The 25,536-nt window shown below is 43.7% G+C and overlaps 1 protein-coding gene across 6 annotated transcripts in view; it reads left to right on the plus strand.

The window, feature by feature from the left end:
- The window catches only part of TENM2 (teneurin transmembrane protein 2), a 4,009,156-nt gene that overhangs the window by 2,998,009 nt on the left and 985,611 nt on the right, over positions 1-25,536 (plus strand). For all 6 annotated transcript variants that reach the window (XM_075344552.1, XM_075344547.1, XM_075344548.1 and 3 more), the window contains one exon: positions 11,900-12,019. In XM_075344552.1, the coding sequence (XP_075200667.1) occupies positions 11,900-12,019 (120 nt within the window). The remainder of the gene's footprint in view (positions 1-11,899; positions 12,020-25,536) is intronic.

The raw sequence follows: 25,536 nt of genomic DNA on the forward strand, positions 1-25,536 counted from the left end.
CTTATTTCATGCAATAAAATGCACATCAATTATTTAAAAATCATACAATGTGATTTTCTGGATTTCTTTGGGGGGAGGAATCTGTCTGTCACAGTTGAAGTGAACCTATCATAAAAATTAGAGACCCCTCCTTTCCTTTTGAGTGGAAAACTTGCAAAATGAGCAGTGTATCATGTACCTACTTTCCCCACTGTATTTATGTATATTATAATATGTGAATATAAACTTTGATACAACAAATGTAAATGAAGGTATTTCTATAATGGCAGATTTATTCTCATAACAATCACTGATTGACAATATAGCAAGTTCATTGGTCCTCGAATAAAATACCTTTTACTAAGGTAAGGCCGCTACACCTATATTGATTGCTGCAAGATACGCTTGGGCCAAAAAATCTTTCTTAAAAGCTCTGCTTCATATGAATATTAGCCTGTGTAAACTGACCTTTTTGTTCAATGCAGTTATTATTGTATGCCTTATTGTTTATTGCTGGTACTAAGCAGCATCAGCAGACTGTTCATTGGCAGTGTTTATTTCACTGTATTACTGAGAGAAATACTGTAGTTAGATTGAATTTATTGCAGCTATGAGACATCCTGCAGGGTTTTTTGAACTGTCAATCTGAGATACAAGGTCAATTGAGATCGGTCAGGCCCCTAGAGACCATTAAGTCCTGTTAAAGCTGGTAATAGCTTGACAGTACACTTTCCTCCACCATCAACTTCTACTTAAGTTGCTAAAGAAAGAAATAGAAATTGATAGTTTTCATTTCAGCAGAGCAAACTGCATTGCATTCCCAGAACATTATGTGAGAAGGTAGAATAAAAAAAGCTAAAGTTTTTGGCAGAGATATATAATATCCCTACTTAATTGTAACTAAAAGAAGACTGAAATCTACTCATATTTATCGATAACTGCTATATTGAAGAAATATCCCAGTGTAACAACTAGTATATAAATGCTAAGATTTTATTATTATTGTAGAGCTGATATTGACTAATAGGGAGTAAGTAATAGTAAAACAAGAAGAGACACTAACTGCATGAGATTGATTTCCAGACAGTGACAGGAATCCCATTATCTGCTATGAGACACGGTCATTTTGATCCATTTGCTTTAAGCCTGGGAGCCTGTCCAGAAGTGTTAAGAAGCACTGCTTGTACAGAATTACCTTAAGACTGTTAAATCGAGCTCCAAAGCGGTCTACTTGCCAATTTGCCATCTTTGAAAGACGCAGTGTTTTCCCCTATGTGACTTTTATAAGCCGTTACAAAGAAAGTCTGTTTTTATACTAAATGTAAACAGAAAAGCTCATGGTTTTCAAACAATAATGGAAGAAAATGACTAAAGGTATATTGCAGCAATATAATCAATAGCAAGAACAACAGTTCCACCAAGAAGAGTGGTCTTATTGTTTATCTGTGGAAAAAACTTTGAGAACACTTTCTTATATATACATGCATTTAAACGGGGAAACGATTTCAGCTGTCTTTTGTCATTGATGTCTACAAATCCCATGTAGCCAAAATATAAATTCTCCGACCTTTACTTCTTTTTTTGTCCCATCTCTCTATGTAACTGTTGTATGATAAATCCACATAGATGTAGCAGAACTAACTTTATAATCATAATGTGTTTACTGAGGTTTCAGTAAAAATTCAGGTAAATTACCAAGTTTTTATAAATTACATTTCATCGTTGTCACTAATTCTGCATGGAAGTTCTGTGATGATGTGTCTGTGAATGGTTTATGTTCATCCCGTGACCTCACCCCCGCTGTACTACAGAACACCAGTGACTGTCTGACTGCAGTTTCCAATGTCATGTCTGCTCTCTATCTGAAACTTAACCTTTCCAAAACTGAACTATTTCTATTCCCTCCATCTTCTAACCTCCCTAAACCCAACACCTCCCTCAACATCTCCATCTCCCAGGCTCGCTGCCTAGGTGTTATACTTGACACCGATCTCTCCTTCACCTCATACAATTTCTTGCCCACTCCTGTCGCTTGCACCTCAAGAACATCTATAGAATCCGCCCCTTTCTCACAATGGAAATGACAAAAACCCTCACCGTGACCCTGATCCACTCCCGCCTCGACTACTGTAACTCTCTATTAATTGGTCTCCCCCTAACTAGACTCTCTCCTCTACAGTCCATCTTTAATGCATCAGCCAGGGTCACCTACCTGGCTAACCGCTACTCGGATGCCTCCTCTCTGTGCCAGTCATTGCACTGGCTGCCCATATATCACAGGATCCAATTTAAACTGCTTGTTCTCACCCACAAAGCTCTCCACAGTGCAGTACCCCCCTACATCTCCACTCTCCTCTCTGTCTATCACCCTACCCGTTCCCTATGCTCTGCAAATGACTTTCGACTAACATCCACACTAATCCGAACCTCCCACTCCCGGATCCAAGACGTCTCCTGAGCTGCACCAATTCTCTGAAATGCTCTACCTCAAGAAACTAGGACGAATCACAACTTACTCAGCTTCAGATGCACCCTAAAAATGCATCTTTTTAGGATGGCCTATTACATTCCCTAGCCGAACTAAATTCACATAGTCCCTCCACACCTTCTCAGAATATAACCCCACGTCAAACTTCATGGCACCCAAATGCATCTCAAGGTTCTGGCCAACTGGTCCAGGAAGCTATTATCTATCCCCTATTTCCTTGATATGGCTGGATTTTCATTGTGAAGAAGCACTTGTACCTTGTCCCCCCCATCTCATTGTAGATTGTAAGCTCTCACGAGCAGGGTTGTCTCTTTTTTCCATACTCTAATTATTGTATTTTCTATAACTATTACTTGATTGTATATGATCCTCCTGAATTGTAAAGCGCTGCAGAATATGTTGGCGCTATAAAAATAAAGATTTATTATTATTATTATATTATAATGTCATTATGTAGATATAAATTAAAGTACCAACCTTGTTTTTCTGTAAAAAATAAAAATAGAATATCTTGAAGAGTAGCTATAGTTTCAGAATATTTTTTGAAAAAATCATAGAGACTTCTCCAAAGTTTTATTTGGTGCGGTGTGGGTGTTAAGATGTCCACCAATCACTTAAACCTTCCAGCGGAAGGGATCAGCCAAGTGCTGCCCTTTTCTGAGAATGCAAACGGACTAATTGGAAAGTTCATCTTGTCTATCCATACCATTTTTGTTTTGCTATTTAATACAATTTCTGGATTTTCTAAAGACCTTTCTGGTACAATTTATATCCTCCCAACCTTAGTAATTAACGTATTTTTCGGACCATAAGACGCACTTTTTTGCATCCAAATTTGGGATGAAAGTGTGGGGTGCGTCTTATGGTCTGAATGTCAAAGCGGAGTACCTGCGGGTTAGGGAGCTGTGGGGAGGGAGCGGCTGTGGAGTGGGATCACATGATCACAGGAAGCAGAGAGGATCGCTGCTGCAGGAAGCTGGCGGCTGGAGAAACCACGTGTACCCGCTGTTTAAAGTAAAGGAATATTCATTAGCTGCTCCCCACTCACCTCTCTCCACTCTCTTCAGTCAGTGCCTAGAAGCGGGTGTGAGCAGCAGCAAATCAAAACTTGTTTAATGTAAACAGTGGACACACGTGGGTGCTCCAGCCGCCGACTTCCTGCAGCAGCTGGGGAGACTGTGTGTCCGCTGTTTAGGAGGCAGGAGCAGGGTGCCGTTGCAATCATGTCTGGCCTGGAGGAAGTGAAGATCACTGCAGTGTCCGGGCCAGAGCACAGCATACCATCAAAGCACAGCACTGCTCAAACCGGATGTGTGAAAGTAGCCTAAGGCAATAAATAAATTTAGTATATAAAGGCACTACTTTACACCTGGATAGGGTTGGATCATTTTATATATATATATATATATATATATATATATATATATATATATATATATATATATATATATATATATTATGTGAGACTGTGACCGGGGTTATCTATGACGGCCGGTATGTCTCGCCCCGGTTGTGCTCACTCCATGATAGAAAGTAAATCCACTCTAGGGTTAATGCTGTTTCCCTACAGGCTGAAGGAAGGGTTAAATGGAAACAGGAACAAGGGCAGGTGTGCCGGGTGTGAGGGAGTGAACAGAACTCCCTGAGTTCTCTGCTGGAGAGGCACATGTATGTTGTTGTGGATTTTTGTTTGGACATTAAACCGTGTGCTGTGAACCTTAATGCCTGGATCCCGTGTCTTCTGCTGCGCAGCCGACCACGCTACCTCACATATGGTGGAGAATCGGCGGGCATGCCAGCCCGGTGAGGTGTAGCTTCCATTTCTGGTGAACCGGTAGCACATGTCCTGGATTCAAGCGGCTATACTACAGCCCAAACCCGGCAACGCCATGGAGGACATACTAAAGCAGCTGGCTCAGGCTACTGCACAGCAACAACAGATGAATACACACCTGATCCGGACGTTGGATCATCAGCAGCAACAGCACCAGCAATCCTTGAAATTGCAGGAACAGAGGCACCAAGAACAGATGGTCCTCCTGGCCAAGTCGATCCGTGCCGGACCGGCAGCAACAACCCCGGGACCGGGTGACGACGGCAGCGTCCGGAAAGCGGTGAGACAAGCGTTGCAAAAGATGACCCCGGGGGATGATGTGGAAGCGTTCCTGGCGGTGTTTGAGCGGGTGGCCGAGCGGGAAAAGCTGCCGACCCCCCAGTGGGCTGAGGTATTGTCGCCCTATCTGACGGGGGAACCCCAAAAAGCGTACCTGGACCTCTGTACCGAGGACGCCATTGACTATGTGACCCTGAAAGCCGAAATACTGGCTCGGTTGGGGGTGAATACCTATGTACGGGCTCAGCGGGTAAATCAGTGGTACTATGAGGAAGCCAAACCCGTACGCTCCCAGGCCTATGACTTGTTGCATCTTGTAAAAAAGTGGTTGCAGCCTGACACTCTGAGCCCGGCGCAAATGGTGGAAAGGGTAGTAGTGGATCGTTTTGTGCGCACTTTACCCATCACCGTTCAACGGTGGGTAGGACAGGGTGACCCGAGTACCCTCGACCAATTAGTGTCCCTGGTAGAGCGGCATGTGGCTACGCAGGACTTGATACGGGACACTGAGACTTTGCGTACCGCCCGTCGGTCCGGCCCCTCCAAGCCTAGGGCCAAAGACCCACCGCTGACAACGGTACAGGAGTCCCCTACCGTCCCGTCTGAGGCCGCGCCCGCCATTCCTGAGGTCCGGAAGGTTCTGTACCCTAAACGACAACCCGTCAAGGGGGTTTCCGTCCCCATTAGATGTTGACGGTGTCAGCGGGTGGGACATATGGAAGCCCAGTGTCCACTCACCACGGAGCCCATGGATTGTGGGGTTACCCGGCGGGGTTCAATGTATGCTCAGGTGGTGTGTACCGCTGACCTGGTCTCCCCAGAGACGGAGCCCCACTTGTGCCAAATACAGGTGAATTGATGTCCGGTTACAGGATTGTTGGATTCCGGAAGCTTAGTGACCCTTGTGCGATCAACCCTAAGGGCTAAAGTAAAGGCCACCGGACGTACCGTGGGGGTGGTTTGCATACATGGGGACCGCCGAGACTATCCCACGGGGATTGTCACCATCACAGCACCTTGCGGTCAGGTGCAACATGAGGTGGGACTTCTTAACACTCTTCCTTATGACGTAATCCTAGGAAGGGATCTGCCCTATTTTTGGACTTTATGGAGGGGACCCCCTAAGTCCCCTCAGATATTGATCAGTCCGGGACCTGAGCCCTACAATCCTGAATCCGGGACGCCTGCCGTAGGGGTCACCATGATAGGGACAGAGTGTGAACCCGATAGGTCACCCCTAGAGGTATTTGCAGGAGAAGCTGAGATGGTCGAGCCTATCCCGGAGTTGGAGGCGTCCCCAGATACGTTTGGGACAGCCCAACTCCAGGACCCTACGTTAATACATGCCCGGAGTCGGGTGACAGTAGTTGACGGGGTGGCACAGCTGCCCGGTGCCCAGGTAAGGTACCCCCATTTCGCTCTTAAGCAAGATTTACTCTACCGGGTAGATGAAATACGGGGCGTGGGGGTAGAACAGTTGGTGGTGCCCCAGCCGTATCGCCGGCGGGTCCTCGACTTGGCTCATAAACACCTGATGAGTGGCCACCTAGGGGTCAAGAAAACGCAGGAGCGAATATTGCGAAGGTTCTATTGGCCCGGGGTCTTTGGGGAGGTAAAATGGTTCTGCGAAACCTGCCCGGAGTGTCAGCTTACCGCACCCGTGACCCATTTTCGCAGTCCGTTGGTACCGTTACCCATTATAGAAGTCCCTTTTGAACGGATAGGGATGGATCTGGTGGGGCCCCTCGTAAAGTCCGCTCGAGGGCACCAACACATCCTAGTTATAGTTGACTATGCCACCCGGTATCCCGAGGCGATACCTCTCAGACATACTGCAGCAAAGCTTATAGCTCGGGAGTTGTTTGCTGTGTTCTGCCGGGTGGGGTTGCCCAAGGAGATCCTTACGGATCAGGGGACCCCATTCATGTCTAAAGTGACCAAAGAGCTTTGCCGGCTACTCCAGATCAAGCAGTTGCGTACGTCTGTGTATCATCCTCAAACGGACGGTTTAGTCGAGCGGTTCAATAAAACCCTGAAAACCATGCTAAAAAGGGTGATTTCAAAAGACGGGAAAGACTGGGATATGATGCTTCCCTATTTGATGTTTGCCATCCGTGAGGTGCCACAGGCATCCACGGGGTTTTCGCCTTTTGAATTGTTATACGGGCGACATTCCCGGGGATTGTTGGACCTGGCAAAGGAAACATGGGAGCAAGAGCCCACCCCCCATAAAAGTGTGATTGAACACATTTTGGGTATGCAGAACCGCATAAGCGCGGTCATGCCAATTGTGAAGGAGCATTTACAGGAGGCTCAGGCCGCGCAAAGCGGCCGCTACAATAGACAAGCCACCGTGCGGACCTTTAAACCCGGGGATCGGGTGTTGGTATTAATCCCCACGGCGGAGAGTAAATTCCTGGCTCAGTGGCAAGGCCCCTACGAGATAAAGGAAAGAGTCGGGGTGGTTAACTATAAAGTATTGCAGCCCGGTAGGCGGAAACCTGAACAAATATACCATGTCAACCTATTAAAACCTTGGCAGGAACGGGAAAGCCTGATGGCTGTTTTTTCCCCATCTCCCTCCTCTTCGGGTCGTTCACATCCGGCTCCAGCGACCTCCGGAGAGGACGAACCGGAAGTAAGGATTGGAGAAGCCCTCACCAAGACTCAGAGGCGAGAGGCCAGACGGCTGGTTCAGCAGAACCCCGATGTCTTCTCCGAGCTGCCCGGTAGGACCAGTCTGATACGACATGATATTGTCACCGAGCCCCACCTGAAGGTACGCCTGAAGTCATACCGGGTACCGGAGGCTCGACGACAAGCCATATCGGAGGAAGTAAAGACAATGTTACGCCTGGGGGTCATTGAAAAATCCCGGAGTGAATGGGCTAGTCCGATTGTCCTAATACCAAAACCCGATGGCTCCTTAAGGTTCTGCAATGACTTTAGGAGATTGAACGAAATATCCAAGTTCGATCTCTACCCCATGCCCCGGGTGGATGAGCTGATTGATAGGCTGGGACAGGCGCGATATTTTACCACGCTCGACCTGTACCAGTGCCAGTACTGTACCAGTGCCAGTACACAGTACTTGGTACTGTGCCAGTACCAAGGGGTACTGGCAGGTGCCACTGACGGAGTCCGCCAAGGAGAAAACCGCTTTTGTTACGCCGGAGGGTCTCTTCCACTATGTTGTCTTGCCTTTTGGGTTACATGGCGCTCCGGCCACGTTCCAGAGGTTGATGGACTTAGTGCTGGAACCCCACCAGGCGTATGCATCAGCGTACCTTGATGACATCATTATTTACAGCTCCGATTGGCAGACCCACTTGGAACAGGTACAAGCGGTGGTGGACGCGCTTCGAACAGCCGGATTGACAGCCAATCCCAAGAAATGTGCATTGGGACTCACGGAAGCCCGCTACTTGGGCTACGTGATAGGCCAAGGAGTGATTAAGCCCCAAATTAACAAGGTTGAGGCGATCCAGAAGTGGCCTAGACCCCTGACCACGAAGCAGGTTAGGGCCTTCCTGGGTATCGTGGGGTACTACAGGAGGTTTGTAAAGGATTTTGCGGGACTATCAGCCCCCTTGACGGACCTTCTCAAAGGCAAGAAGTCCGTCATGGTGCGCTGGACTCCGCAGGCCGAGGACTCCTTCCAGGCCCTGAAGGAGGTCCTGTGCGGACAGCCCGTTCTTGTACACCCTGATTTCCGGAAGGAGTTCATAGTACAGACTGACGCCTCGGAGGTCGGCCTGGGGGCAGTGCTGTCTCAGGTGGTTCAGGGGGAGGAACACCCCGTCACCTTCTTAAGTAGTAAGCTCACCCCTCCTGAGCGGAATTATAGCGTAGTGGAGAAGGAGTGCCTGGCGATCAAGTGGGCCTTGGAGTCCCTACGCTATTACCTGCTGGGACGGCAGTTTCGCTTGGTGACGGATCACTCTCCACTGGTCTGGATGAGGTCCGCCAAGGAACGGAATGCCCGGGTTATCCGGTGGTTCCTTTCTCTGCAGAACTTCCGGTTTACGGTTGAACATAGGGCCGGTGGGTTGCAGGGCAACGCCGATGCCTTGCCCCGCGGCCCATGTTTGATGGCGGGAGTTCAACCCCGCACGCTTGAACTGAGGGGGGGGGTATGTGAGACTGTGACCGGGGTTATCTATGACGGCCGGTATGTCTCGCCCCGGTTGTGCTCACTCCATGATAGAAAGTAAATCCACTCTAGGGTTAATGCTGTTTCCCTACAGGCTGAAGGAAGGGTTAAATGGAAACAGGAACAAGGGCAGGTGTGCCGGGTGTGAGGGAGTGAACAGAACTCCCTGAGTTCTCTGCTGGAGAGGCACATGTATATTGTTGTGGATTTTTGTTTGGACATTAAACCGTGTGCTGTGAACCTTAATGCCTGGATCCCGTGTCTTCTGCTGCGCAGCCGACCACGCTACCTCACAATATATATAATAATGTATAAAGCTGAATGTGTGTATTTATGTGTGTATGTCCGGGATTGGCATCTGCACTGTCGCAGCTACAGCCACAAAGTTTTGCACACACACACACACACATCTGGACCCCGAGAGCGTCATAGGCTATGTTGTGAGGCAAAATTTTAACCCCGCACGTTCCAATTTACCAATCAATTTTGCCCCTAGCTACATAATGGGGAAAAAGTGAAACAAAAAGTGTATCCGCACCGTCGCATTTACAATCACTAAATTTTGCACAGACACCTCATGTGACCCAGGGAACATTGTAGACTATGTTTTGACAGGAAAATTTAACCCCGTGCTTTACAGTTACTCTCCAAAAAACATGCCTTCATTAAAGTAAATGGAGCCTGGAACTACAGGTTATTAGTAGGAGCTGTGAGTGGTTGCTATAGGAACAAAAGACATTCATTGTATAAGAAGCTTATATGTGAGGTAATAAGATGTCGGTAGGGAGACAGATAGAGAGAGACAGAGAGAGACAGAAAGAGAAAGAGACAGACAGAGACAGACAGGGAAAGAGACAGACAGAGACAAACTGTGAAAGAGACAGACAGAGACAGACCTGGAAAGAGACAGACCTGGAAAGAGACAGATGGGGAAAGAGAACGACAGACATGCAGACAGGGACAAAGACAGGCAGACAGGGAAGGAGGAGACAGCCAGAGTGACAGACAAAGATAGATGGGGAAAGACACATACCTTGATAGAGACAGACGGGGAAAGAGACCGAGAAATACAGACAGACAAAGACAGGCAGACAGGGAAAGAGACAGACAGGAAAAGACACAGACAAAGAGACAGGGAGACAGACGGGGAAAGAGACAGATGGGGAAAGAAACAGAGAGATAGTAACAGACAAAGAAAGAGACAGAGACAGGCATATATATATATATATATATATATATATATATATAATACACTGGAGAAGGAGAGTAAAGTGCAAATATGAATAATTTTTATTGAATACACAACAAGAAAAATGGTTAAAAAGTGGTACACTACCAAAAATCTTAGGGATACGTTCACATAGGACCCAGTAAAATTCATAAGCCCACCCTATATGTCCAAAATACTGAATATAGTAATCTATATTAAGTCCGGGCTAATAGATAAAGGGGTCTAATGTGAACAGTATAATTAATCCATGGATGGAGACCTTGGGCATTCTATAGGGATTCCTTTCTACTCTACCTGGGACTGCATCACTTTGCTGGCCTCATTGAGATTTTTTGCTGCACCGGCTTTTGCACTTAAGCACTTTAGGTAAGAGAGTTTATCCGTTTACCTTGTACTATTTAGATGTACCATTATCCGGTGCTATCTGTATTGGATTGGTACTAACATTAATTTTTCCATGGTGCCTATAGCATAATCACCATGATTTCTTACCAATACATGGTGGGGAATCATGGTTTGATTTCTGTGCTGTACTTCTAATGCAGTCCCTATAGAATTAATTATACTGTTCACATTAGACCCCTTTATCTATTAGCCCGGACTTAATATAGATTACTATATTCAGTATTTTGGACATATAGGGTGGGCTTATGAATTTTACTGGGTCCTATGTGAACGTATCCCTAAGATTTTTGGTAGTGTACCACTTTTTAACCATTTTTCTTGTTGTGTATTCAATAAAAATTATTCATATTTGCACTTTACTCTCCTTCTCCAATGTATTATTATTACTATGAGTAGTGCTGGCACCCTCCCTGCCTTAATTTGGTAGGCCTGGTGCTCACATTTAATGGCTCTTTTTGTGAGATATGTGTTGTAGATATATATATATATATATATATATATATATATATATACACATATATATGTGTATATATATATATATATATATATACATATATATATATATATACATATACATATACACACACCCACACACACACACACACACCCACCAGGTTGGAGGATCACACACACATAAGGATGGGGAACATACATATTCCACGATGGAGGCCATATCTACCTGGAAGGGGATATGAGTACAGAATTTGGGGATATTATTACCTCCATAACAGCGTCAGCAGCAGACCCACCCACCAATAACAATGGGTCATGACCACATTTTAATTTAATTTGTTTTCTATTTTTTCCTCCTCTAAAAAAAGGTGCGTCTTATAGTCCGGTGCGTCTTATAGTACAAACATACAGTACGTATAGGCCACATGTTATACACAGAACACCTCATTATTCATTATATTGCAATGATGACTACTAAGCTGAGGATTAGGTAAAGGTGGCTAAGAAGGACATTTTCTGGATAATTATATGAAGAAAATATATCAACTGCGTATAAATTTACCAATATAGAGCAAACTTTCCTCTTGTAATGCAAGAACACAATCTGCTATAAAGAGGTTTCAGTTAATATTCAGTAATATTCATTTGTTGTTGATTTAATTGAAAATTTAAAAAAAATGTTTAAATACTGTAAAAAGGTTTTTTTCCTCATTTTGAAAAGTTTTGTTTGTTAGAGGCTGCTGTTAGAAAGGAAATAGTATTATATTACATTTTCTATTACAAGAAAGCAAAAAACAGTACTCCCGAGGAATTACAGAAAGAATTACATTTCAAAACCATACATAATGTAAACTGTAAGCGTTAGGGAAATAGCTTTTTTCTTAGTTATCTTTGCTAGCTGACCTATCAGATATAACTTTTCTTATTGCTAATGCAAATGAAATGGCAGATTTTTTGCAGTAAATATTCACTGTCCAAGAATCTGAATATTAACACATAGAAACCTGCATCTTGCTGTGTAGTATGTTGTGCTTTTCTCTCATTATCATTTGATTACAAAGAATGTATTTTTTACAGCCTTGTCTCATTAATAAGAGGACAAGTTATGACTGGAGATGGAACACCTTTGGTTGGAGTTAATGTGTCCTTTGTGAAATATCCAAAATACGGTTATACCATAACACGCCAGGATGGCACGTAAGTAGCATACATCTTTGTGATTTTCTAAGGTAGCCAGGCAGATAGGACGAGAAGACTTGTGACTTGCTTAGTTCTGACTAATACTGGATGTTGCAAATTTATGAGACTAGCCTACAGTATAATTAACCTCTGTGCCAGAATTGAGTGCACTGTGTAAATATGCAATTCAAAAGTTAGGGTCCACAAGTATGAGCCTATGAGGCATTTTTTACGATACATGCTAAACCCCTTCCCGATCCTGGAGGTACCAGTATGTCCTATTTTGCGGGGACTTCTCGACATTGAATGTACCTTTAATGCTAGTGCATTGCAATACATTATACCAGCAATCAATGTAATAAAAGTTAATGTCCCATATAGGGACTAAGTAAAAAAGTGAAAACAAAAATGTAAAAATATATGAAGAAAATCAGAAAATAAAGAACAAAAAACTTTTTTCAAAAATATTATATCAATACATGCTTATATTAATGTAAACACAAAAGTAAAAACCAAAAATAAACAAATATGGTATCGCCGTGTCCAGAAAAACCCAATCTATAAAACTGTCATGCTAGTTAACCTCTTCAGTGAATAGTGTAAAAAAATATAAATAATATTATATGAAAAACTATTTACTATCTATTTTCATCATGCAGCTGACAATAAAAGTGGAATAAAATGCAATAAAAAAAAGTCACATATAAATAAAAATGGTATCACTGAAAACGTCATTTTGTCCTGCAGAAAACAAGTCACTATATAGCTCTGTCAGCGAAAAAATAAAAAAGCTTAAATCTTAAGCCGGCTTTACATACTACAATATATCTTACGATGTTTGGCGGGGTCACGTCGTAAGTGACGCACATCTGGCACCGTAAGGTACATTGTAGTGTGTGACAGGTACGTTCGATTGCGATTGAACGAAAATCCGTTCATCGCATACACGTCGTTCATTCCTCATGGATTGAACGTGCGGTTGTGCAATGTTCCCGAGGAACCACACATCGCAGTGTGTGACACCCCAGGAACATTGAACAGATCTTACCTGCGTCCCGCGGCTCCAGCCGCCAATGCGCAAGGAAAGAGGTGGGCAGGATGTTTACATCCCACTCATATCCGCCCCTCCGCTTCTATTGGCCACTTGACGTCGCTGTGACGCCAAACATCCCTCCCACTCCAGAAAGTGGACGTTCGCCGCCCACATCGAGGTCGTATGGACGGGTAAGTACGTGTGACGGGGGTTAATCGTTTGTGCGGCACATTCAACAAATTGAACGTGCCACACATACGATGCGGGCATTGCAAATCGCATACAATATCGTATGCAAAATTGCAACGTGTAAAGCTGGCTTTAGAATACAGAAATGTTACATAGTTACATAGTTACTTAGGTTGAAAAAAGACCTAGGTCCATATAGTTCAACCTTCCTCCACCAGTTCTACATTTGGTCACTTAGTCATTTATAACCGACAATGTTGTGTGCACTGAGGAAATCATCCAGCCTTTTTTTAAAAGCTGTTATAGTATCTGCCATTACTACCTCTTGTGGTAGGGGATTCCACAGTCTGACTGCTCTAACTGTAAAGAACCCTTTTCTATTTAGCTGCTGGAATCGCTTTTCTCCCACTCGCAGTATATGCCCCCTGGTCCTTAGTATTGTCTTTGGAAGAAATAAGTCATGTGCCAGTCCTTTATATTGACCACACATGTATTTATACAAATAAATGAGATCTCCTCTTAGACGTCTTTTTTCTAAGCTAAGCATATCTAACTTTTTCAACCTGTCATCATATAGGAGGCCTTCCATTCCTTGTAGTAGTCTAGTTAGCCGCTTTTGAACTGACTCTAACTTCTGAATGTCCTTTTTAAAATGTGGTGCCCAAAACTGGATCCCATATTCCATATGTGGCCTTACAAGTGATTTATAGAGGGGTAACAATATGTTAGGATCACGGGATCTAATCTCTCTTTTTATACACCCTAAAATCTTGTTTGCTTTTACAGCTGCTGCTTGACATTGAATACTGCTGCTCAGCCTGTTTGTAATGAGAATACCCAAGTCCTTCTCCTGTTCTGTAGTCCCGAGTTTACTCCCATTTAATGTATATGCAGTTATAGGATTACTCCGTCCTACGTGAATTACTTTACATTTATCAACATTAAATCTCATTTGCCAAGTATCTGCCCATTCTGACATCTTATCCAGATCTGTTTGTAATATGGTACTATCTAGGTCAGTTTTTAATATCTTACATAGTTTGGTGTTATCAGCAAAGACTGACAATTTACTCTTAATCCCATCCACAAGGTCATTAATAAAGAGATTAAAAAGAATTGGTCCTATCACAGATCCCTGCGGCACTCCACTGCTGACTATAGCCCATTTAGACAATGTACCATTTATGACTACTCTTTGTTTCCTAACTTTTAGCCAATTCCTTACCCAGTTGCATATAGTTTCCCCTAGTCCTTGCTTCTGGAGCTTTAGTATAAGGCTATTATGTGGTACAGTATCAAATGCCTTTGCAAAGTCCAAATTAATCACATCAGCTGCATTACCAATATCCAGGTTTGCACTTACCCCCCCATAGAACCCCAACATGTTGGTTAGACATAGCTTATCTTTCATGTATCCATGCTGTTTGTCAGTTATTATATTATTTTCTGCAATATATTTTTGCATGTCATCCCTTAAAATGCTCTCAAAAACTTTGCATACTACTGATGTTAGGCTTACTGGACGGTAGTTGCCTGGATCTACCCTCTTACCTTTCTTAAATATCGGTGCCACATCAGCAAATCCTCCCATCCTGAGGCACCAACCCTGTTACAAGCGAGTCTAAAAAGATGAGATACAGCGGTCAGTTGATTGAGGAGCTCAATTCCCTCAATATTCGTGGATGAATGCCATCTGGCCCTGGGGATTTGTCAATGTTTAATTTACTCAGACGTAGGCGTTAGAGTTGAGCGATGTTCGATTTGAACCATTCGTCAATTTCAAATTCGAGTGATTTTGGGCGGTGTTCGAGTCGTTCGACAAACTCGAACGATTTGCTTCAAGTTTAGCAGTACGAGTTACCGTTCGCTAATGGTTCAGTCACCAAAAGCGTGGCTTTTCACAGTAAGGCTATGTGCGCACGTTGTGTATCTGCATGCGTCCTGCATCCCCAGCACAATCACTCTCTCTTTCCTACTCACCGATCACGGGCGCGGCGCTGCACGGCTGTCACAAAGGCTGCACGGCTGTCACAAAGGTCCGGCGGCTTTTCCTCTTTTGAAAATGGCTGCCGCTCATCATTCAATCTGGTATTCCCTGCTTTCCCCGCCCACCGGCGCCCATGATTGGTTGCAGTCTGACACGACCCCACGATGAGTGACAGCTGTCTCACTGCAACCAATCACAGCCGCCGGCAGGTCTATATTCTGCTGTAAAATAAATAAATAAATTAAAATAAAAAAAAAAAAAAAACCTTCGGTTCCCCCCAATTTTGATACCAGCCAGGATAAAGCCACACGGCTGGAGGCTGGAATTGTCAGGATGGGGAGCGCCATGTTATGGGGAGCCCACCACCCTAACAATATCAGCTAGCAGCCGACAAGAATTTCCGCATCAATTGAATGCGACAGTCCTGGGACTCTACCCGGCTCATCCCGAATTGCCCTGGTGCGGTGGCAATCGGGGTAATAAGGGGTTAATCATGTCAGGTGTCTCCCCGAGATACCTTCCATGATTAATCTGTAAGTGAAAGTAAATAAACACACACAACGAAAAATCCTTTATTTGGAATAAAAGGCAAAAAAACAACCTCTTTCACCATTTTATTAAAATCCCCAAATACCCCTCCAGGTCCGGAGTAATCCACGAGGTCTCGCGACGCATCCATCTCTGCTACATGAAGCTGACAGGAGCGCCGTAGAACACGAGCGCTCTGTGTCAGATCCACGCAGCAGATGAAGTGAGCCGCGCTGTCAGCGGGGACGTCACTGAGGTAAAGCCTGGGTGTGCGAGGATGATGGGAGCGGTAGTGCCTACGTGTGTGCGAGGATGATGCGTGCCGTAGTGCCTGCATGTGTGCGAGGATGAGTGTGGTAGTGCGAGTGTTTGCCCTCCCATCCATCAATCCATCCATCAATCCATTCATCCATCCCTCCCTCCATCCCTACCTCAATTCATCCCTCCCTTCATCCCTCCCCCAATCCCTCCATCCATCCCTCTATCCCTCCATCCATCCCTCTATCCATCCATCCATCCCTCCATCCCTCCATCCATCCCTCCATCTATTCATCCATCCCTCCATCCTTTCATCCATCCCTCTTTCCATCCATCCCTCCATCCATCCATCCCTCCATTCATCCTTGTAGCTGAATAACCTACTTCTGGATTCTCTACTGCAATACAGAGGTCAAGATTACCAAATCTTCCTATGCTTTTCATTACAGACAGTGGCTCAATGGGTAAAACTACTGCCTAAGGAGAGTTAGTTCAGGAGTTCGAGTCCCAGCCGTCCCCATAAAGAATTTAATTTATTTTTAATTTTAAATTATAATTATTATTTATTTATAATTATAATTTAATTATGCACTGAGGGGAGGAGCCGGACATCAGCTGTGAGCCGCAGGACACACCTCTAAAATCGGAGCAGTTCATGGAATGAGGCTGCATTGCTCTCTCCTCTCTCTCCTCTTTCTCTTCTCTCTCTTTTTTCTCTCTTTTTCTCTCTCTCTTTCTCTCTCTTTCTATCCCTCTCTCTCCCTCTCTCTCTTGCTCCCTCTCTCTCTCCCTCTCTCTCCCCCTCTCTCTCTTTTCTCTCTCTTTTCTCTCTCTTTTCGCTCTCTCTCAGACCTGGCGATGATCAGCTGATGCGGTCACCTGACGGAATCAACTGACACTATAAGTCGGGCGGTGAGGCCAGCTTTTTACCGCCCGGACAGCTAAACTATCAGCTGCTGCTGTCAGACAGGAGTCTGCACAGAAGTGTGTAGTTTTTTTTTGTTTTCTTTTTGCACTGATGCATCAGCTGATTGTATAAAAGCCGTTTATACAATCAGCTGCTGTGTCATGTGATTCAGGCCCTTGAACCTGACACATAATCTGATCGCTTTACCTTCCAGCAAACCGATCAGATGATATTGGATTCGATTTAGACGGCGCGGGACTCTTGACCCAGGATTACTGTGGAGGGGGGATCTTTATTTCAATAAAGTTGGAGTCAAAAATTGTGTTGTGTTTTATTTCTAATAAAACTATTTTTCTGTGTTGTGTTTTTTTTTATCTGTACTAGAAACACCATGACACCATGAATTTCGGGCTTAGGGCCAGTTGATAATATACAGCTAGCCCTAACCCCATAATTAACCAGCGAGCCACCCGTCACCAGGGCAGCTGAAGAGTTGGACACAGCGCCAGAAGATGGCGCTTCTATGAAAGCACCATTTTCTGGGGCGGCTGCGGACTGCAATTCGCAGCAGGGGTGCCCAGAAAGCTTGGGCACCCTGTGCTGAAAATCCAATCCCCAGCTGCCTAGTTGTACCTGGCTGGGCACAAAAATTGGGTGAAGCCCACGTCATTTTTTTTTTTAATTATTTCATGAAATTCATGAAATAATTAAAAACAAAACAAAAGGGCTTCCCTATATTTTTGGTTCCCAGCCGGGTACAAATAGGCAGCTGGGGGTTGGGGGCAGCCCGTAGCTGCCTGCTGTACTTGGCTAGCATACAAAAACATGGCAAATCCCACGTAATTTTTTGTGGGGCAAAAAACTCCTGCATACAGTCCTGGATGGAGTATGCTGAGCCTTGTAGTTCTGCAGCTGCTGTCATAGATGCGCCATCATCTGGCGCTGTATACAACTCTTCCAGCTGCCCTGATGCCGGGTGGCTTGCTGGGTAATAATAGGTTAATACTAGCTTTGTTTTACCAGCTAATATTAAGCCAGAGATTCTTAATGTCAGGCAAGTTTGGCCATTAAGAATCTCCAATAAAGGGTTAAAAAATAGGCACCACACAGAGAAAAAATACTTTAATAGAAATAAATACACAGGCACACTTAGAGACTCCATGTTTATTACTCCCTCTAACCTCTCCACGATCCTGGTCTTCTATCTTCTTTCTCCTTCAACCCATTCAGCTCTGCTACATCAGACAGCACTGCATTGGGGGGAAGACGCTGCTGCTCCCGTCCAGTCTAATCACTCAGTGAGTGAGCAGAGGCTGCGGGCTGTAAGCGGTGACATCACCGATTCCACCATTGAAATGGTAATCTGACAGGTGGGTTACTATAGCAACGGTGATCTCTGTTATTCACCGGCTGTAGCATCCAGTCTTTGCATGTAGGCTGACTCTGTAAAGAGCGCCGACATGCAGGGATGGGGAATCGACCATGTGCCAGAGCATCTCGATGGTACACGAAGATGCTAAAATGAGCACCACGTACTGAAAAGATGCACTGACAGGACCTAGCATGACGTCTAGCCATGTGACCAGTCTGTAGCAAATGAGATAATACACACCTGACTGGTCGCATGCTATTTTGATGTCACGGAAGGTCCTATCATCAGTGCTGGTTCCCGGGAGGGCGCAGCGATGATCGGAAGTACAGGACGCATCGCGGAGACCTGTAAGTGTAATGGCAAGGTTTATTAACTGTATGTGTACATGTATAATGTGTTTGTATGTGTTTGCCTGCCATTGTTTCCAATGGGGTTCGAAGGTGGTCGTCGAACGTTCGTCGAATGTTCGCTGAAATAAGCCGCCATTCGACGAACCGAACCGAACTCGAACACTAGGGTGGTGGCTCAACACTAATAGGCGTACTTCTTCTTGTGTTAAATCAATTATATCAGGTGGTGAACTTTGATTTTTTACTTGTTGAATGATCCCTGGTACAGTCAGTTCCTTGGTGAACACAGATGAGAAATGCCTATTTAATATCTCAGTTTTTTGTTTGTCCTCTATAACTAACTTGTTATTATATTTTAAGGGGTCAATATTATCCTTTATTTTCCTTTTGGCATTAATGTATTTATAAAAGATTTTGGGATTTATTTTAATGTCATTGACGATTTTTATTTCAGTAGCTAATTTTGCTTGCTTGATTTCTTTTTTACATTTCCTATTGATATCTTTATACTTCTGAAATGCTATTTCTGTATTTTCAGCCTTGAAGATTTTAAACGCCCTTTGTTTTTGTTTTATTATACTTTGTACAGTCTCATTTATCCATAGTGGTTTCTTTTTATTCCTAGACATTTTATTACCAGAGGGTATACGTTTTTTACAGGACTCTAGTAGTATATCCTTAAACTTACCCCATTTATGTTCGGTATCCTCAGTTACCATGACTTTGTCCTAATCTACACATTTAAGCTCTTCCCTTAATTTGTTGAAATCAGCTTTCCTAAAATTCCAGGTTTTAGCATTTCCCCTTTGAAATGTTCTATTGAATATTACTTTGAAGCTTACCATATAATGATCGCTGGTGCCCAAGTGCTCCCGGACCTGTAGATCTGAAATTCTATCCGGTCTATTTGACAGGACCAGTTCTAGCAAATTTTCTCCCCTGGTCGGTTCATCTACCATCTGAGAGAGGAAATTGTCTTGAATAGTAGATAAGAATTTACAGCTTTTAGCACAACCAGATTATATGTCCCACTGTATGTCTGGATAGTTGAAATCCCCCATAATAAGAACCCGATTATTATTATTATTAGCTGCCTTTTCAATTTGTTCCAGCATTTCAACCTGTACCTGTTCAGGTATGTTAGGAGGCTTATAGCAAACTCCAATTAGCATTTTTCCATTATTCCCCTCCCCATGTACATTTACCCATACTGACTCTACATTGTTGCAGTTCCCCCCAATGTCATCATTCAACACAGGTTTTAGGTTAGATTTGATAAATATACACACCCCACCACCTTTTTTTCTTTCCTTTCTTTCTTGAATGTAGTATAACCCTGTATGTTTGTCACCCAGTCATGGCTTTTATCCAGCCAGGTTTCTGTAATGCCCACCACATCGTAATCCTTGGTTGACATAAGAGTCTCCAATTCATTCATTTTGTTTGCAAGACTTCTTGCATTTGCCAGTAGACATTTAATACTATTAACACATTTATTACTCTTAAGGCCCCGTCACACTAAGCAACATCGCTAGCAACATCGCTGCTAACGAACAACTTTTGTGACGTAGCAGCGATGTTGCTAGTGATGTCGCTGTGTGTGACATCCAGCAACAACCTGGCCCCTGCTGTGAGGTCGTTGGTTGTTGCGGAATGTCCTTGGCCATTTTTTAGTTGTTGCTGTCCCACTGTGAAGCACAAATCTCTGTGTGTGACAGCGAGACAGCAACAACTAAATGTGCAGGCAGCAGGAGCCGGCTTCTGCGGAGGCTGGTAACTACAGTAAACATCGGGTAACCAAGAAGCCCTGTCCTTGGTTACCCGATATTTACCTTTGTTACCAGCCTCCGCCGCTCTCACTGTCAGTGCCGGCTCCTGCTCTGTGCACATGTAGCTGCAGGACACATCGGGTTAATTAACCCGATGTGTGCTGTAGCTAGGAGAGCAGGGAACCAGCGCTAAGCGGTGTGCGCTGCTCCCTGCTCTGTGCAGCTGCACCCTGTACTCTATACCCTATATATGTACCCTGTGCAGCTGCACCCGGTGTGCGCTGCTCCCTGCTCTGTGCACATTTAGCTGCAGCACACATCGGGTAATTAACCCGATGTGTGCTGTAACTAGGAGAGCAGGGAGCAAGCGCTCAGTGTGCGCTGCTCCCTGCTCTCTGCACGTGTAGCTGCGTGCGCTGGTAACCAAGGTAAATATCGGGTTGGTTACCCGATATTTACCTTAGTTACCAAGCGCAGCATCTTCCACGCGCTGCTGGGGGTTGGTCACTGGTTGCTGGTGAGCTCACCAGCAACTCGTGTACCGACGCTCCAGCGATCCCTGCCAGGTCAGGTTGCTGGTGGGATCGCTGGAGCGTCGCAGTGTGACATCTCACCAGCAACCTCCTAGCAACCTACCAGCGATCCCTATCATTGTTGGGATCGCTGGTAAGTTGTTTAGTGTGACTGGGCCTTTAGCCTGCCTACGTTCCTTGCATGTCCCATCCTCCCTAATCCTTCATTGACCTCTACCATCTCACTGTCTCTATCTGCTCTATCTATCCCCTTATTTGCTCCACTACGCTCCCTCCCCCCAGATCCTAGTTTAAAAGCTCCTCCATCCGTCTGACCATTTTCTCCACCAGCACAGCTGTATCCTCCCCATTGAGGTGCAGCCCATCCCTACCATAGATCCTGTAGCCGACTGAGAAGTTTTCCCAGTTCTCCATGAACCCGAACCCTTCCTTCCTGCACCAATTTCTAAGCCTCGTATTTATCTCCCTAAGCTCCCGCTGTCTTTCTAGTGACGCTCGTGGCACTGGTAGTATTTCTGAAAACACCACCTTGGAGGTCCTGGACTTCAGCTTCTCTCCTAGTTCCCTGTAATGATTTTTTAGGACCTTCCACCTGCCTCTAACTTTGTCATTAGTACCAATGTGCACCATGACCGCTGGGTTTTTCCCAGCCCCACCCAGCTATCTGTCTATCCGATCCGCAATATGCCGAACCCGAGCACCCGGCAGACAACACAATGTAAAATAATTTTTTTTCTATAGAGCATAAAAGATAAAAAAAATATAAATAAGGTATCGCTGTAATCATACTGACCCAAAGAATAAACTGTCTAATCACTTTTAAAACACATTGAGCAGCGTAAGAAAAAAAACAAACAATTCCTGATTTGCTGTTTCTCCTTGATTATGCCTCACAAAAAGCAAAATAGAAAGTGAACAGAAAAATGATGTGTTCCAAAATGGAACTAATAAAACTCCAAATTATCCTGCAAGAAACAAGCCCTCACATGACACTGTCAGCAGAAAAATAAAACAACTTTAGCCTTCAAAAATTTGATAATGCAAAAAATCTTTATGTTGTAAAAAAGAGTTTTTTTAATGTTATAGTAGCCAAACCTAAAAAAAATATATAAGTCTGCCATTGCTGTAGTCATTCTGACTGGAGGAATAAAGCCGTCTAATCACTTATACTGCAAGTTGAAGGGGGGTAAGAAAATAAAGCCAATTTTTCAACTGCTGTTGATTTGTTAATTCTGCCTCTCAAAGATCACAGTAAGTCTTGCACAAAAACAGGAAGAAAAAAACGGACACTGCAGCACAATGGCTGTGGAGTGGAGCCGTACTTACAGACCATGTGTATAGCCGTCAATGGATTAGATTAGCAACTCCAGGTGGTGCTCAGCCTGCAGCACAGTCACTGTTCAGAAAAATCCAAGTAAACGAAGAAAGACGGCAACTCACCATGAGGTTTTTCAGCTTTATTCAAAGCATGTGAATTACACCTTGGGGGGGAGAGGGGAGATTGGGAGCGGAAGCGGACGACGGCCGTTATGCGGTATAAAAAGCGCGTTGACTAGTCCAGGACTAGTCAAAGCACTTGTTATAGTGTGTAACGGCTGTCGTCCGCTTGCCGCTCCCGCACTCCCCTCTCCCCCACATGCTGTAATTCACATGCTTTGAATAAAGCTGAAAAACCTCATGGTGAGATGCTGCCTTTCTTCCTTTACTTGGATTCTTCTTCACAGTAAGTCTTGGCTCACATTTATCCTGTGCTTTACACTAAGTGCTTACACCATAGATTACATGTAATTCTCTGAAAAATGTGATTCAGACAAAACTCCCAACAGAAAAATCACTATAATGAGGCAGAGGGAGCCACTTTGGACTTGCGTCTAGGCAGTGGTAAGGCAGTGTTCATCTTTTTACTTATCTTTTTGGTGTGCACAAAGTATGGTCAACAACAGTTTTGTACATCTTTGAAAGAAGCACACCACTGAACAGAGGCCAAATGGTCTGCTTTTCTGGTTTGTCAGGGGCTCTACCAATATGACATGACACCCACAAACAATTCCAACTAAATCTGAACTCCAATATATAACACACCTTCCCTTCTGACATTTGCACTGGGCCTCAAAATCAGTTTTCGACCACGTGTTGTATATTGGCAAACTGAGGAGAAATTGTGTAAAAAATTATATTTTCTATTTTTTCCTATTACCCTTCTTTAAAATTTAAACTTTAGTGCCACAGAAACATTTTAGTGTAAAAAAAAATATTTTTAATTTTCATAGCCCAATATTATAAAATTCTGTGAATCACCTCAGGGTTAAAATTTCTCACTACACCCCTAGATTATTTTATTGAGAAGTATAGTTCCAGAATGGGATCACTTGTGAGGGTTTCTGATGTTTGGCATGTCAGGGGATCTTCAAAAGTGACATGACGTCCACAATCTATTCCAGCTAAAATGATGCCCCTTCCCTTCTGAGCCCTGCCTTGTGCCAAAATAGTAGTTTTCCACCACATATGGGATATCGGCATACTCAAGAGAAATTGCACAAGAAAATAAACATTATGGTGGACTTTCTCCTTTTACCAAAAGTCAAATGGTACATCTTCCCTTCTGAGCCCTGCCATTTACCCAAACAGAAGTGTTCCATCACATATGAAGTATAGACGTACTCAGGAGAAACTACACAACAAATTATTTGGTGCATTACCTCCTGTTACTGTTGTGAAAATAAAAAAATTAAGGCTAAAACAACATTTTTATGGGGAAAATGTGATTTTTTCATTTTCATAGCTCACCATAATAAAATTCTGTGAAGCACCTGAAGGATTAAAGTGCTCACCACACAAATAGATACATTCCTTGAGGGCACTAGGTTCAAAAATGGAGTGACTTGTAGGGGTTTTCTTTGTTTAGTCACATCAAAGGCTCTCCAAACGCAATATGACATCCGCTATCAATTTCTGATTTTGTATTGTAAAAGCCAAATGGCGCTGTTTCCTTTCCAATCCATTCAATGAGCATAAACAGTAGTTTTCTAGCACATTGGGGGGATTGGCACATTAAGAAGAAATTGCACAAGAAATTGTCTATTGCATTTTTTTTCCTTTATGAAAATGCAAAATTTGGGGCTAAATATGATTTTTTTGTGGGAAAAAGTAAAATTCTCATTTTTTACTTCCACATTGCTTTAGTTGCTGCAAAGCATCTGATGGGTTAATTAACTTTTTGAATGTGATTGAGGGGTGCAATTTTTAAAATGGTGCCGGTTTTGGGTTTTTCAGGACCCTCAAAGTCACTTCAAATTGGTTTTGTAAATTTTGTTGGAAAAATGTGAAATTGCTGATAATCTTTTAACCCTTCTATCTTGCTACCAATTAAAATTATGTTTGAAAAATGACCTCCATGTAAAGTATACATGTGGGAAATGTTATTTATTTTTTTATCAAGTTTTTATTTTGTGAAGTTTTTTAAACATTTAAACAATGACATAAGGAACAATATATCTCAGATATGCAAAGGTAAGCACAACAATTCTCAGGAAGATCAAAAGGAGTCTATGTTGACAGGGGGAGTATGGTCTCCCATGTCTCAGACGGCCAAGTCTAGAGTCTCAGGATTGTCTAAGAATCAAAGGCAGGGGAGAGGAGGCCAACCTATTAAATCTGATATGTGTCCATAAGGACATCCCATAGGGTCCAAGTCATAAAGAAATTATAAATTGTATCATGTATCACTGCAGTCAAAAGCAGCATTATTCTAATGTCCTTTACATGAGTGTATAGATCTGTCACAGAGTAAGGGACTACCCTCCTCCAGTACACAGAAATCAGACATTTAGCCGCTGTCATAAGGTGTACTAGCAGCTTGGCTTCAAATTTGCCAAAGGATGGCGGGAATACTGTACATTCAATAGCTAAACGACAGGTTGCCTAGGAATTCTTTTATTCAACATTTTACTAATTAAGGTCTCAACCTCTCTCCAAAAACCAGAGATCTCAGGTTATGTCCAGAATATATGTTATAAAGAAACCCCCCTTCCACCACACCTCCAATATATATCCAGCAAGTTGTGGTTAAATTTATCAAGGAGTTCAGGTGTATGGTACCACGTCATGAAAATCTTAATTTGTTTTTCCTTATACAGGGTATTAACAGAGGACCAAAATACCTGTGACCACACTACCGACCAGTAGGACTCTACCAATCCACCCCTTCCATCTCTGCACAAAAGAGTGTGTTTAGTTGGACTGCTAGGTTGTGGCTATTTAGAATGGAATAGATATCGGAGATGAAGCACCTAGTAGAAGTCTGACTGGAACAAAGGGCCTCAAACGCCGAAGGTTGAGGAAGATCCGACTTTCTCGTAGCAGTCAAAAAGTAGTGATTTATCTGTTGACAAGAAAGAGATAGGAAAAATTGCAATTTATGGAGAGCACGTTTATCCAAGAACAATTTTAGCTTTAATGTGATAGGATTTACAATATCCCTAAAACAGACAAGGCCCTCTCTCATCCATTGACCCACCACCTCCGATCCCATGCCATATGTGAGATCCAGGGTAAATAGGAAGTGAGTTAAAAGGGAGAAGTGAGTCGCCAGTTGAAACCTAAGTCTACA

This window comes from Anomaloglossus baeobatrachus, chromosome 4 (assembly GCF_048569485.1).
Source record: "Anomaloglossus baeobatrachus isolate aAnoBae1 chromosome 4, aAnoBae1.hap1, whole genome shotgun sequence".
In the NCBI taxonomy this organism is placed as follows: domain Eukaryota; kingdom Metazoa; phylum Chordata; class Amphibia; order Anura; family Aromobatidae; genus Anomaloglossus; species Anomaloglossus baeobatrachus.